General features: G+C 57.3%; 1 protein-coding gene across 2 annotated transcripts in view; it reads left to right on the top strand.

The window, feature by feature from the left end:
• paqr6 (progestin and adipoQ receptor family member VI) overlaps positions 1–11,367 on the top strand; it is a 28,624-nt gene extending 17,257 nt beyond the window's left edge. The window contains exons 6-8 of one of the 2 annotated variants that reach the window (XM_060820666.1): positions 282–378; positions 2,509–2,653; positions 7,970–8,335. In XM_060820666.1, coding sequence (XP_060676649.1) covers positions 282–378; positions 2,509–2,653; positions 7,970–8,241 — 514 coding nt within the window. In that variant the 3' untranslated portion in view covers positions 8,242–8,335. Of the gene's footprint in view, positions 1–281; positions 379–2,508; positions 2,654–7,969 lie in introns of both variants that reach the window. The other variant, XM_060820667.1, reaches the window with a different exon arrangement.
• The last annotated feature ends 3,385 nt before the right edge of the window (positions 11,368–14,752 follow it).

Here is a 14,752-nt window from a genome sequence, read left to right as displayed (position 1 = left end):
CAGACCGGGTCTGAGCACCTGAGTGCCAAATCCAGACCAGGCCCCGGGCCTGAGCGCCACACCTAGATCAGGCTCCAGGGCCTGAGAGCCACACCCAGACCAGGCCCCACAGTCTGAGGGCCAAATCCAGACCAGGCCTAGGAGCTTAGTGCTAAACACAGACCAAGCCTGAGATGATACATTGGACTGCCACCACTTGGCAGGGGGAGGGTTGGCCACGCATGCCTTCTTTTCTGTTAACATCTGCCTCTGGTTGTATGTTTTGTTTTGAATGTTTCCAGGTTCCTGGAGATCGAACAGCCTAAACTGAGCAAAACGCTGCGGATCACAGCGTTCAGCCTCCCGTTTCTGTTTGACAATATCCCACTATTCTACAGGGTAAGGAAGCTACAAACTGGCTATGACCCAGGGGGTCATCGGGAATAGTTTACTCCCTTCTGAGAGTGTATGGACCCTGCGTTCAAGCGCGTGTCGCTTTCTGGAAATGTATCCGGGAGCCACAACAGCGCTGCTGCTGTCTGGGAGGGTGTAACTGCAGTGTGACGTGTTTACATAGGGTTTTCCCCTGTCTTACATGGCCAGCGGCCATTTTTGTTTCTTGTAGTGGGGTAGCGAGGTGGTGGGGGAGGCTGACGCCATCTTGTTGGGGTGGGGATGAAGGAGGAGTGGGGGTTAAATCCAGAACAACCAAGACATTCTGGGGGAGGGGAGGTGGCGGCAGGGGGAGAGGGGGAGGGGAGGTGGCGGCAGGGGGAGGGGAGGTGGCGGCAGGGGGAGGGGAGGTGGCGGCAGGAGGGGAGGTGGCGGCAGGGGGGCAGGTGGCGGGTGGCGGGGAGGGGAGGTGGCGGCCGGGGGATGGTGGTGGGGGGGAGAGGTTGGGGGGAGCTGGGCGGAGAAGAAGGAAGAAGAGGAGCAGGAGGAAGAGGAAGAGGAAGAGGTAGGGGAGAGAGGAAGAGGTGGGGGGTTAAGGGTGGGAGGGGGAGGAGGAGGAGGTAGGCATTGTAGGGGTAGGAGGTAGAGGAGGGAGGGCGGGGCAGGTTGTGGTGGAAATGGTGGGTATGGGGAGGGAGAGTGGGGAGGAGGGGTAGAGGAGAGGTGGAGTGCTGGGGGGGGAGACAATGAGGAGTGTGAAAGGGAGTGGCTCAAGGGGAGGGTTAATGGGTGAGGGGTGGTGGTGGGAGAGGGGATGGAAAGGGGAGACGGAGTTGTGGGAGGGATGTGTGAGATTGAGGGAAATTTGGTCCTTTTTCTTTTGACCCCTTTCTGCCTCTGTCTGTCTCTCTCTCTCCACCCCCCGTCTCTCTCTCTCTCCTTTTCTCTCTCTCTCTCTCTCTCTCTCTCTCTCTCTCTCTCTCTCTCTCTCTCTCTCTCTCTCTCTCTCTCTCCCCCCCTCTCTCTCTCTCTCTCTCTTCCCCCCCGTCTCTCTCTCTCTCTCTTCCCCCCCTCTCTCTCTCTCTCTCTCCTCCCCCCCTCCCGTCTCTCTCCCCCCCCCTCCCCGTCTCTCTCTCCCCCCCCCCCTCCCCGTCTCTTCTCTCCCCCCCCCTCCCCGTCTCTCTCCCCCCCCCCTCCCCGTCTCTCTCCCCCCCCCCTCCCCGTCTCTCCCCCCCCCCCCCCCCGTCTCTCTCCCCCCCCTCCCCGTCTCTCTCCCCCCCTCCCCCTCTCTCTCTCTCCCCCCCGTCTCTCTCCCCCCCCCCTCCCCGTCTCTCTCCTCTCCCCCCCCCCCTCCCCCTCTCTCTCCCCCCCCCCCTCCCCGTCTCTCTCCCCCCCCCCCCCCTCTCTCTCCCCCCCCCTCCCCCTCTCTCTCCCCCCCCCCTCCCCGTCTCTCTCCCCCCCCCCTTCTCTCTCTCCCCCCCCCCCGTCCTCCCCCCCCCCCCCCGTCTCTCTCCCCCCCCCTCCCCGTCTCTCTCTCCCCCCCCCCTCCCCGTCTCTCTCCCCCCCCCCCCCCCTCCCCGTCTCTCTCCCCCCTCCCCGTCTCTCTCTCCTCCCCCTCCCCGTCTCTCTCTCCTCCCCCCTCCCCGTCTCTCTCCCCCCCTCCCCCTCTCTCTCTCTCCCCCCCTCCCCGTCTCTCTCCCCCCCCTCCCCGTCTCTCTCCCCCCCCTCCCCGTCTCTCTCCCCCCCCCTCCCCGTCTCTCTCCCCCCCCTCCCCGTCTCTCTCTCCCCCCCTCCCCGTCTCTCTCCCTCCCCCTCCCCGTCTCTCTCCCTCCCCCTCCCCGTCTCTCTCCCTCCCCCTCCCCGTCTCTCTCCCTCCCCCTCCCCGTCTCTCTATCCCTCCCCCTCCCCTCTCTCTCTCTCCCTCCCCCTCCCCGTCTCTCTCCCTCCCCCTCCCCGTCTCTCTCCCTCCCCCCGTCTCTCTCCCTCCCCCCGTCTCTCTCCCTCCCCCCGTCTCTCTCCCTCCCCCCGTCTCTCTCCCTCCCCCCGTCTCTCTCCCTCCCCCCCACCGTCCTTCTCTCTCTCTCTCTCTCTCTGACACTCTCTCTCTCTGTCTCCCCCCCCCCCCCCTCCCCCCAGATCCTGCTCTGTTGGGGTGAGGGCTGTAGTCACAATGATGCTGTGCCTGCACATTACCACCATCTGGCCTTTGCCTTCCTCACGTGTTTCCTGTTTGCTTCCCACCTCCCGGAACGCCTGGCACCTGGCTGCTTCGATTACATTGGTGAGTCGGGTGGGTGGGGGTGCATGGTATTGTGTATGGGGGGGGGTTTGTGTCAGAAAGTGTGTGTAAGGGTGGTTGGTGTGGTGTGTGTGTCAGGGAGATAGGTGTGTGTGGGCAGCATGGAGGGTGTTGTGGGTGGGCGGAGTGTGTGTGTGTGGGAGGGGTGTGTGGGTGGGCGGAGTGTGTGTGTGTCAGGGGAATGGGTGTGTGTGTGTGGGAGGGGTGTGTGGGTGGGCGGAGTGTGTGTGTGGGCAGGGTGTGTGTGTGTGGGCAGGGTGTGTGTGTGTGGGAGGGGTGTGTGGGTGGGAGGGGTGTGTGTGTGTGTGGGTGGGCGGAGTGTGTGTGTGGGAGGGCGGAGTGTGTGTGTGTGGGAGGGCGGAGTGTGTGTGTGTGGGAGGGCGGAGTGTGTGTGTGTGGGAGGGGTGTGTGGGTGGGCGGAGTGTGGGAGGGGTGTGTGGTGGGCGGAGTGTGTGTGGGTGGGCGGGCGGAGTGTGTGTGTGTGGGTGTGTGGGCGGAGTGTGTGTGTGTGTGTGGGAGGGCGGAGTGTGTGTGTGTGGGAGGGCGGAGTGTGTGTGGGAGGGTGGGCGGAGTGTGTGTGGGAGGGTGGGTGGGCGGAGTGTGTGTGTGTGTGTGGGAGGGCGGAGTGTGTGTGTGTGGGAGGGCGGAGTGTGTGGGTGGGCGGAGTGTGTGTGGGAGGGGTGTGTGGGTGGGCGGAGTGTGTGTGTGTGTGTGGGGGAGGGGTGTGTGGGTGGGCGGAGTGTGTGTGTGTGTGGGGGAGGGGTGTGTGTGTGGGGGAGGGGTGTGTGGGTGGGTGGAGTGTGTGTGGGTGGGAGGTGTGTGTGGGTGGGAGGGGTGTGTGGGTGGGCGGAGTGTGTGTGGGTGGGAGGGGTGTGTGGGTGGGCGGAGTGTGTGTGTGTCAGGGGAATGGGTGTGTGTGTGTGGGCGGGGCTGTGTGTGTGGGCAGGGTGTGTGTGTGGACAGCATGGAGGGTGTTGTGTATGGGGCTGTGTGTGTGTCAGGGGAATGGGTAGGTGTGTGGGTGTGTGTGGGCAGGACTGGGTGTGTGTGTGTGTGTGTGTGTTGGAAATGGGTGTGTGTGTGTGTATGTGGGGGGGAATGGGTGTGTGTGGGTGGGGCTGTGTGTGTGAGAAATGGGGGCGGGGGTGTGTGTGTGTGGTAAATGGGGCTGGCTGTGTGTGTGGGTGGGGGGTGTGTGTGTGTGGGCGGGGCGGTATGTGTGGGAAATGGGAGTGTGTGTGGGTGGGGAGTGTGTGGGTGGGGAGTGTGTGGGTGGGGGTATGTGTGTAGGCGGGGGTGTGTGTGTGTGGGAAATGGGGGGGTGTGTGTGTGGGTGGGGTGTGTGTGTAGGCGGGTGTGTGTGTGTGGGAAATGGGTGTGTGTGTGTGGGAAATGGGGCGTGTGTGGGCAGGGTGTGTGTGTGTGGGAAATGGGTGTGTGGGTGTGTGTGTGTGGGCGGGGGTGTGTGTATGGGCAGGTGTGTGTGGGCGGGGCTGTATGTGTGTGGGGAATGGGGGTGTGTGGGAAATGGGGGTGGGGGTGTGGGAAATGGGTGTGTGTGTGTGGGGGAAATGGGTGGGTGTGTGTGTGTGTGTGTGTGTGTGGGAAATGGCGGGGGTGTGTGTGTTGGCGGGGGTGTGTGTGGGGGGAATGGGTGTGTGTGTTGGCGGGGGTGTGTGTGGCGGTAATGTTTGTGTGTGTGTGTGTGTGGGGGAATGCGTGTGTGGGCGTGGGTGTGTGTGGGGGGGGAATGGGTGGGTGTGTGTGGGGGGGGGAATGGGTGGGTGTGTGTGTGGGGGGGGAATGGGTGGGTGTGTGTCTGTGGGCGGGGGTGTGTGTGTGTGGGGGGAATGGGTGGGTGTGTGTGTGGGCGGGGGTGTGTGTGTGGGGGGGAAATGGGGGCGTGTGTTTGGGCAGGGGGTGTGTGTTTGGGCAGGGGGTGTGTGTTTGGGCAGGGGGTGTGTGTTTGGGCAGGGGGTGTGTGTGTGGGCGGGTGTGTGTGTGGGTGGGGCTGTGTGTGTGTGGGGGGGAAATGGGTGTGTGTGGGTGGGGCTGTGTGTGTGGGGGGGAAATGGGTGTGTGTGGGTGGGGCTGTGTGTGTGTGTGGGGGAAATGGGTGTGTGTGGGTGGGGCTGTGTGTGTGTGGGGGAAATGGGTGTGTGTGGGCGGGGTTGTGTGTGTGTGGGGGAAATGGGGGTGTGTGGGTGGGGCTGTGTGTGGGGGAAATGGGGGTGTGTGGGTGGGGCTGTGTGTGGGGGAAATGGGGGTGTGTGGGCGGGGCTATGTGTGTGGGGGAAATGGGTGTGTGTGTGTGGGCGGGGCTATGTGTGTGTGTGGGGGGCTATGTGTGTGTGGGCGGGGGGAATGGGTGTGTGTGGGCGGGGCTGTGTGTGTGGGCGGGGCTGTGTGTGTGGGCGGGGCTGTGTGTGGGCGGGGGAATGGGTGTGTGTGTGGGCGGGGCTGTGTGTGTGTGGGGGAAATGGGGGTGTGTGTGTGGGCGGGGCTATGTGTGTGTGGGGGAAATGGGGGTGTGTGTGTGGGCGGGGGTGTGTGTGTGTGGGGGGAAATGGAGGTGTGTGTGGGCGGTGGTGTGTGTGGGGGGAATGGGTGTGTGTGTGTGTGTGGGCGGGGCTATGTGTGTGTGTGGGGGAAATGGGTGTGTGTGTGTGGGCGAGGCTATGTGTGTGTGTGGGTGGAATGGGTGTGTGTGGGCGGGGTTGTGTGTGTGGGGGGGAAATGGGTGTGTGTGTGTGGGGCTGTGTGTGGGGGAAATGGGGGTGTGTGGGTGGGGCTGTGTGTGTGGGGGAAATGGGTGTGTGTGTGTGGGCGGGGCTATGTGTGTGTGTGGGTGGAATGGGTGTGTGTGGGCGGGGTTGTGTGTGTGGGGGGGAAATGGGTGTGTGTGTGTGGGGCTGTGTGTGGGGGAAATGGGGGTGTGTGGGTGGGGCTGTGTGTGTGGGGGAAATGGGTGTGTGTGTGTGGGCGGGGCTATGTGTGTGGGGGGGAAATGGGTGTGTGTGTGTGGGCGGGGCTGTGTGTGTGTGTGGGCGGGGCTGTGTGTGTGGGGGGGCGGGGCTGTGTGTGTGTGTGGGCGGGGCTGTGTGTGTGGGGGGGCGGGGCTGTGTGTGTGGGGGGGGGCGGGGCTGTGTGTGGGGGGGGGGGGCTGTGTGTGGGGGGGCGGGGCTGTGTGTGTGTGGGGGCGGGGCTGTGTGTGTGTGGGGGCGAATGGGTGTGTGTGTGTGGGCGGGGCGAATGGGTGTGTGTGTGTGGGCGGGGCTGTGTGTGTGTGGGCGGGGCTGTGTGTGTGTGGGCGGGGCTGTGTGTGTGTGGGCGGGGGGAATGGGTGTGTGTGTGGGCGGGGCTGTGTGTGTGTGTGGGGGGAATGGGGGTGTGTGTGTGGGCGGGGCTGTGTGTGTGTGGGGGGAATGGGGGTGTGTGTGTGGGCGGGGCTGTGTGTGTGTGGGGGGAATGGGGGTGTGTGTGTGGGCGGGGGTGTGTGTGTGTGGGGGGAATGGGTGTGTGTGTGTGTGTGGGCGGGGCTGTGTGTGTGTGTGGGGGGAATGGGGGTGTGTGTGTGGGCGGGGCTGTGTGTGTGTGGGGGGAATGGGGGTGTGTGTGTGGGCGGGGCTGTGTGTGTGTGGGGGGAATGGGGGTGTGTGTGTGGGCGGGGCTATGTGTGTGTGTGGGGGGAATGGGGGTGTGTGTGTGGGCGGGGCTATGTGTGTGTGGGGGAAATGGGTGTGTGTGTGGGCGGGGCTATGTGTGTGTGTGGGCGGGGCTGTGTGTGTGGGCGGGGGAATGGGTGTGTGTGTGGGCGGGGGAATGGGGGTGTGTGTGTGGGCGGGGCTATGTGTGTGTGGGGGGAATGGGGGTGTGTGTGTGGGCGGGGCTGTGTGTGTGTGGGAAATGGGGGTGTGTGTGTGGGCGGGGCTGTGTGTGTGTGTGGGAAATGGGTGTGTGTGTGTGGGCGGGGCTATGTGTGTGTGTGGGCGGGGGTGTATGTGTGTGGGGGAAATGGAGGTGTGTGTGTGGGAATTGGGGGTGTGTGTGTGTGTGTGGGCGTGTGGGGGGGAATGGGGGTGTGTGGACGGCACTGCGTGTTGTGCATGGGGGAGAGTGTGTCTGGGAAATGTGGGTGATGAGGTATGTGTGAGTGAGACAGGAAGGCTGGGTTGGCAGAGGGAGACATGGTGCCTGTGTATGGAGCCCGTCACTCTGCAGAGATTCTTACCCAGTTGCTGACTGAGCTGTGTCTATAACTAACGGTGCCCTCTCTCTGCCTCCCGCTCTCTGTCTGTTGCCACCCTCTTTTCTCTCTGCCCCTTTCTCTGTCTCTCTCTCTGCACTTCCCTCTCTGTCTCTCTCTGTCTCTGTCTCTGTCTCTGTCTCTCTCTCTCTCTATCTCCCTCTCTCTCGCTCCCATTCCACTGTTTCTTTATCTGTCTCCCCTTCTTTCTCCACCCACAATTTCTGTTATCTCTTATGTTCCTCCGTCATCACTGCCTTTCTCTGTCTCTCTCTCTGTCTCCACCCTCACATTCTCACTCTGTCTTTCTCTCCGTCCCTCTCTCTCGCTCTGTGTGTGTCTCTCTCTCTCTGTCTCTGTCTCTCTTTCTGTCTCTGTCACTCTCTGTCTCTCTATCTGTGTCTCTCTGTCTCTCCATTTGTGTCTCTCTATCTCTCCATCTATGTCCCTGTCTCTCTCTCTCTCTGTCTCTATCTCTCTCTCTCTCTCTGTCTCTCTCTTTCTTTCTGTCTATCTCTCTCTCGCTCTCTCTTGCTCTGTCTATCTCTCTCTCGCCGCTCGCTCTCTCTCGCTCTCTCTCGCTCTCTCTCGCTCTCTCTCGCTCTCTCTCGCTCTCTCTCGCTCTCTCTCGCTCTCTCTCGCTCTCTCTCGCTCTCTCTCGCTCTCTCTCGCTCTCTCTCGCTCTCTCTCGCTCTCTCTCGCTCTCTCTCTCTCTGTCTCTCTCTCGCTCTGTCTGTCTCTCTCTGTCTCTGTCTCTCGCTCTGTCTCTCTCTCTCTCGCTCTGTCTATCTCTGTCTGTCTGTCTCTCTGTCTCTCTCTTTCTGTCTGTCTGTCTGTCTCTCTCTCGCTCTGTCTATCTCTGTCTGTCTGTCTGCCTGTCTGTCTCTCTCGCTCTCTCTGTTTATCGCGCTCTGTCTCGCTCTGTCTCGCTCTGTCTCTGCCTCTGTCTCTGCCTCTGTCTCTCTCTCGCTCTCACTCTGTCTCTGTCTCGCTCTCTCTGTCTGTCTTTCTCTCTCTCTGCCTCTGTGTCTCCCTGTCGTCCACTCACCCAGGTCACAGCCACCAACTATTCCATATCTGTGCCATTGTGGGTACCCACTTTCAGCTGGAGGCCATAGTCCTGGATATGTCGGCCCGTCACACCTGGCTGCTCGCCCACACGCCGCTTCCGTCTCTGGGGGGCACCCTGGGGGTGGTGCTGTTCTCTGTCATCCTCAACTGCCTGGTCATTGGCGCCTTCGTCCTGCACCTGCTCTGGGCTCCACAGTCCTCCCCATTTCTGCAGAGTCATGTCCTCGATCGCTTCAAGCAGAACTGGGAGTGACACGCCTCGTATTCGCGCCACCCCCATCCCCTGCTGCCCTCACCCCCTCCCTGCTCCTGCCAACTCAAGCCCTGTCCGCCATTCCTGGCGTCGTGCCTCTCCACTGGCATTGATGGGATTCGATCCTTCTCTGACCGAGCTAGCACACCCTCTCCTCCCCCCAGGGTTTCCTCCTTCCTCTGGGCCTTTGTCCTCCAACTGGCACTGCCCTTACCCCAGCCCTCCTGCTCCCTTGGGCACTGGGCGATAGTGGAATGCCCATGTGGAGCACTGGACGAGGGGACTGGTGGGATGCCTGCGGTGGTGGAAGGGCTGGCACGGGCCCTTGGGGCAGAACGGCCTCTATAAGTTAGTCGCACACTCTCGCCACTTATCGCTCCCTCCACCGCCCCCCCCCCCCCCCCCCCCCCCCAAGTCGTCACTTCTCAAACCCGCTGAGGCAACTCCCCGCCCTCGTTTAACATGATCTTCAGCTGACCAGCGGCTGGGACCATGTGTCCACGGCTCTGGGTAAGGAGGACCGAGAGAGTCGGTCAACAGCTGCAATTTCCTGTAACCTTGCTGCCCCCTCACCCCCCACCCGCGTCAGGGAGAGAAATCCACCTCTGAGGTGCCCCCTAGCGGTGGGTGAGTTGTGGCACACCAGGATGGAAAGTGATGCCACAAGGTGGGCACACTGGGTCCCTGTGTTCTCCCCACTTAATAACGCACAAAACTATCTCCTACTTACTTCCCTCTCTAACGACATTAAGCATGCGTATCTGAACGTTTTTCTGGAGCAGTTAAACTCCCACTCGCTTTTGAACGCAATCTTTGTAGGGATTGCCTGATCGAACGTTGTATCCAACCCAGTTCCTTGTATTGTGTTAACCTACGGATTAATGGCTGACTGTCTAGTCAGGGTATAATGGAGTGACTGGAACATGGTGAAAAGAGGCAAGATTTAAGCATCTTCAGGGCACCTAGCCCTGTCTTCTGGGAGAACAGGAAGAGGTTACCACAGTCCGGCATGACCTGGAAAATATCTTGTGCCGACAAGTGGCAAATAGCGTCTGTGCCACGCAGTTGCCCTGAAATGACCATCTCCAACGAGCCATCGTCCCTTGACATTTAATGGTATCACCATCACCGAATGCCCAAAGGTTTCATCACCTTCAGGGCACCTAACCTAGGGACCCTCTTCCAGAAGAACAGGAAGTGTTACCACAATCGAAATCAACAGAAAGCGCAAATGGCCCAATTTCTGGTGGGCAGGGACGTGTGCCGCAGGCTTTGAACTTGTTAAGCTGTCTAGGCCGCAGTTTGGTACTTGTTGGCAACAAGGGAGCTATAAAGGGAGAGAGAGAGACTGGTTAAGTGGACGAAAGGTGTAGTAAGAGGAATATTGTGTTGGGGGAAATGTGAACTCGGCTGGAAGAATTTTTTTTAACTGAAAGGAACTTATCGAAATGACGCGAGGTTTGCAGAGAGATCTGGTCGTCAAGTGCATGACTTAGGAGGGAAGCTAATCAAATGTGGTTTATTGTAAAGGGAAAAGCAATGGGGTTAGGCTTCACGTTATACAGATGAGACCTCATCTGACGCACTGTATTGGTCTCCCTATTTAAGCAAGTCTGTAAGGTAGTTCAGAGGACATTCACCTGACTGATACCGGGGATGGGCAGCTTGTCTTATGACAACAGATTGGATAAACTCGCCTTTGTATCCCCTGGAGTTTTTACCCTGTTCTAGGAAGGATTAATCTGGAGAGGCTTTGGAAAAAATGAACCAGCATGGTTCTGTGAAGGGAAGATCTGAGATATGAAAACAGGCCGGGGCATTTTTCACTGGAGGCCGAGGGGAGACCTTGATAAAATCATGAGGGGCGTGGATAAGGCGAATGATGAGGGAGCTTTCCCTAGGAGGGAGGAGCTTAAAACTAGCTGGCATACTTTTGAGGTGAGTGGGGAAAGATTTAAAAAGGACATGAGGGACAATTTTTTTAATATGAAGAGTGGTTCGTGTGTGTGGAATGAGCTGCCAGAGGAAGTGATGGATGCAGGTTCGGTTAAAATGTTTGAAAGACATTTGGATGAACAGGAAGGGTTTGGAGGGATATAGGTCAGGAAGAGGCAGGTGGGACTAGTTTACTTTGGGGTGATGGAACAAACTCTGCTCTATGATGAGTTGGAGGTGACTTAATGGAAATGTATAAGATCTTGAGGGGTGTTGAGTGGATGGAGGTGAGCAGGGTGATACCTCTCTTGGGAGATTGTGGAACTAGGGAGTCATGGTTGAAAAATCAGGGGATGAGTGACCTACCATCTGTGCCACACAGTTGGTCTGTCATGACCATCTCTAAGAAACTAGCCATCATCCCTCGATGTTCAATGGTATCACCATCACTGGATGCCCAAAACTCAACACCCTGGTGTTTATCATTGACTATGGACTGCCCCTATAAACACAGTGGCTACAAGAGCAGGGCCAGAGGTGAATAACTCCCCCCCCCCAAAACCTGTCCCACCATCCACAAGGCACAAGTCAAGAGCTTGGTGGGATACTCCCTGCTTGCCCTGGACAGGAGCAGCACCAGCAACATTTGAGACGCTCAACACCATCCAGGACAAAGCAGACTTGATTGGCACCAGATCAACTCCACCACCGACGCTCAGTCGCAGCAGTGGGTACCGTCTGCAAGGTGCACTGCAGCAAGGCTCCCGTAGACAGCACCTTCCAAACCCGTGACCTCTGCCATTTAGAGGACAAGGGGTTTCAGATACATGGGAACACCAGCAACTTCCCCTCTGAGCCCCTCACTACCCTGACTCAGAATGAGTTCCGACAATCAAATTAGAATAACGATCTTGCACTCCAATGGAATGGGATCAGCTGATGGCCATCTCGAAGCTGCTTTGCATCCCCGGCAAGTCACCTGACTTTCTACACTGCCAGGCCAACCACGTTCCCACTTGTTCCCCTTTCTGATTGGTCTCCTCATTTCAGCAATGAGGATTGGTCAGGACGATACAGTGGTCATCCAAATGGAGGGCGTGCAGCCAACGTTGACTGTCATTTCCTCCTTTGCCCAGGAAGAATGGACTGATGGATGGAATTAACCGCTATTAAACATGTAACTTTGAGGAATGGTTTCTTTGCTTTGATTTTTTTTTAAGTCAGTGCCACCTGGGCTCACGTGTCCTTGAGCTCCCATTTTCCTGACCCGGCAACATCCTTGTAAATTCTCTCTCTTGCACAGTCTTGGTGATGAAGTGACCAGACTGTGCACAGTGCTTTGGTAGTGTCCTAACTAATGGTACAGACTGTTGCCACATAACCCCTTCCTCTTGTCCCTTGTATCTTACTGACCTGACCTGCTGAGCTCTTGCTCCAACGTCCCTTACCTTCCAAATGCCTCTGTGTTCCCCATATTGCTTGTCCTAGTACAGGCCTGAAGGACCAAATGGCCTACTCCTTCACCTATACTCGAAGTTTATTCTCTTTTACCTGGCTGAGTAAGTATTAGCTTGTCTTGAATTCCATTTGCCAGATCATGCCTATATGCCACAACACCTTAAACCTATATTAAGCCGCTAGGGGGGGGGGTCACTGAAATCCGCCATCTTTTCCCGAAAAAGTCTGTCCACCATTACCAAACAGAAATCACCAGAGGAAGTAAAGAAGGCGTTTGGTATGCTTCCCTCCCACGGGTGGCACGGTGGTTAGCATTGTAGCTTCACTATGCCAGGGACCTGGGTTCGATTCCAGCCTTGGGTGATTGACTGTGTGGAGTTTGCACATTGTCCCCATGTCTGTGTGGGTTTCCTCCGGGTGCTCTGGTTTTGTTCCAAAGTCCAAAGATGTGCAGGTTAGGTGGACTAACCATGCTAAATTGCCCATTGTGTTTGGTGCATTAGACAGAGGGAATGGGTCTGGGTGGGTTACTCTTTGGAGGGTCGGTGTGGACTGGTTGGGCCGAAGGGTTCCACACTGTAGGGAATCTAATCTAATCTTTATTAGTCAGAGTATTGAGTACAGGAGTTGGGAGGTCATGTTGTGGCTGTACAGGACATTGGTTAGGCCACTGTTGGAATATTGCGTGCAATTCTGGTCTCCTTCCTATCGGAAAGATGTTGTGAAACTTGGAAGAGGACGTTGCCAGGGTTGGAGGGTTTGAGCTATAGGGAGAGGTTGAATAGGCTGGGGCTGTTTTCCCTGGAGCGTGGGAGGCTGAGGGTTGACCTTATAGAGGTTTACAAAATCATGAGGGACATGGATAGGGTAAATAGACAAAGTCTCTTCCCCGAGAAAAGGGAGGGAGTCCAGAACTAGAGGGGCGTAGGTTTAGAGTGAGAGGGGAAAGATATAAGAGAGACCTAAGGGGCAACTTTTTCACGCAGAGGGTGGTACGTGTATGGAATGAGCTGCCAGAGGAAGTGGTGGAGGCTGGTACAATTGCAACATTTAAGAGGCATCTGGATGGGTATATGAATAGGAAGGGTTTGGAGGGATATGGGCCGGGTGCTGGCAGGTGGGACTAGATTGGGTTGAGATATTGGGTCAGCTTGGACGAGTTGGACCGAAGGGTCTGTTTCTGTGCTGTACGTCTCTATGAATCTATAACTCAACAGGTCTGGCAGCAGTGGAGAGAGCAATGAAAGCAGTGGTGCAGTAACCCTTCTTCAGAACTGATTGTAGCCATGAAAAGGTTGGTGTATACATGCTGAAGATTGGGTGGGGTAAGGGGAGGGAAGGAAACAGTAGGTGGCGCCCAGCGAGAGGAAGAAAACGGTTGGGCCAGCAAGGGCGTTGGCGGCATGGTGGCTCAGTGGTTAGCACAGCTGCCTCACGTCGCCAGGGACCTGGGTTCGATTCCAACCTCGAGTGACTGTGTGGAGTTTGCACATTTACCTCCCCCATGTCTGTGTGGGTTTCCTCTGGGTGCTCCGGTTTCCTCCCACAGTCCAAAGATGTGCAGGGCAGGTGATTGGCCGTGCTGAATTGCCCCTAGTGTTAGGTGCATTCGTCAGGGGTAAATATAGGATGGGGAATGGGTCTGTGTGGGCTACTCTTTGGAGGGTCAGTATGGATTTGTTGGGCCGAAGAGCCTGTTTCCATACAGACGGAGCCTGGAAGCCAGGCTGCAAGCATGTGGGGTGGCTCAGTGGTTAGCACTGCTGCCTCACAGCACCAGGGTCCCAGGTTCAACTCCAGCTGCTGGTGACTGGCTGTGTGGAGTTTGCACATTCTCCCCGTGTCTGCGTGGGTCCCCTCTGGGTGCTCTGGTTTCCTCCCACAGTCCAAAGATGTGCAGGTTAGGTGAATTGGCCGTGGTAAATTGCCTATAATGTACCTAATATTATGGTGTGCATACATTAGTCAGAGGGAAATGGGTCCGGGTGGGTTACTCTTCGAAGGGTCGGTGTGGACTTGTTGGGCCGAAGGGGCTCTATTCCTGATGAAGGCCTTTTGCCCGAGACGTCGATTTTTTCCTGCTCCTCGGATGCTGCCTGACCTGCTGTGTTTCTCCAGCACCACTCTAATCTAGACACTGGTTTCCCGCATCATTGTTGGGCCGAAGGGCCTGTTTCCACACCCTAGGGAATCTAATGTAATGGGTAAAGGTTAGCCTGGGAGAATCAGTAAGCTAAGAATGGAGACTATTTGTGGCTGACAATAGATTTTTTTTTGGTATCAGCTCACGCAGTGGCCAAGCTTGAGGTGTGGGGTAAAGATTTCAGAGAAAGCACTCAAGCCCTGAAATTATTGAACTTGAGATTGAGCTCAGAAGGCTGCCAAGTGGAAAATGAGGCGCTGGTCGTTCAATTTGCACTGAGCTTCCCTGGAGCGCTGCAGTAAGCCCGAGTTAGCGATGTTGGCCAGTGATAGGTAACAGGGTCATTGTTGTTTCAGACATAATGCAGGTGTTCTGCAACGCAACACCCAAACTACGTTTTGTCTCCCTAATGTGGAGGAGAGCACATTGTGAGCAGCGAATACAGGACGTTGGTACACCTGGAAAAGTATGTTCGAGAGGGTTGAAAAGTGAAGACGGAGGAAATCAACAGGTAGATGTTAACACCTCCTGCAGTTACTTGGGAAGGTGGTGTGGGCAGTGGAGGAACAGTGGAGCAAGCTGTAGAGGAACCAGTACTTGTGGAAGGCTGAGAAGGGCAGGGAGGAATAGTACTTGTCTGGTGGTGCCATCCAATTGCAATTACACTGTTACGACTGCAATCGTTCACTGGACTCAGCCGTTGCAGTCTCTTCGTCTTTTCGAATTGGCATTCAATGAAATTTGCAGTTTGTGATCGGCAGCTTTTTCCTTCGTTTCTAAGATGGCAGAAGATTTTCTTTTATTAGATTCCCTACAGTGTGGAAACAGGCCCTTCGGCCCAACAAGTCCACACTGACCCACCGAAGTGCAACCCACCCATACATTTACCCCTTACCTAACACTACGGGCAATTTAGCATGGCCAATCCACCCTAACCCGCACATCTTTGGACTGTGGGAGGAAACCCACACATAC

The sequence above is a fragment of the Hemiscyllium ocellatum genome, chromosome 50, assembly GCF_020745735.1.
Source record: "Hemiscyllium ocellatum isolate sHemOce1 chromosome 50, sHemOce1.pat.X.cur, whole genome shotgun sequence".
NCBI classification, from domain to species: Eukaryota; Metazoa; Chordata; class Chondrichthyes; order Orectolobiformes; family Hemiscylliidae; genus Hemiscyllium; species Hemiscyllium ocellatum.
The sequence above is the reverse complement of the archived record's forward strand: the minus strand, read 5'-3'. Positions and strand labels throughout refer to the sequence as shown.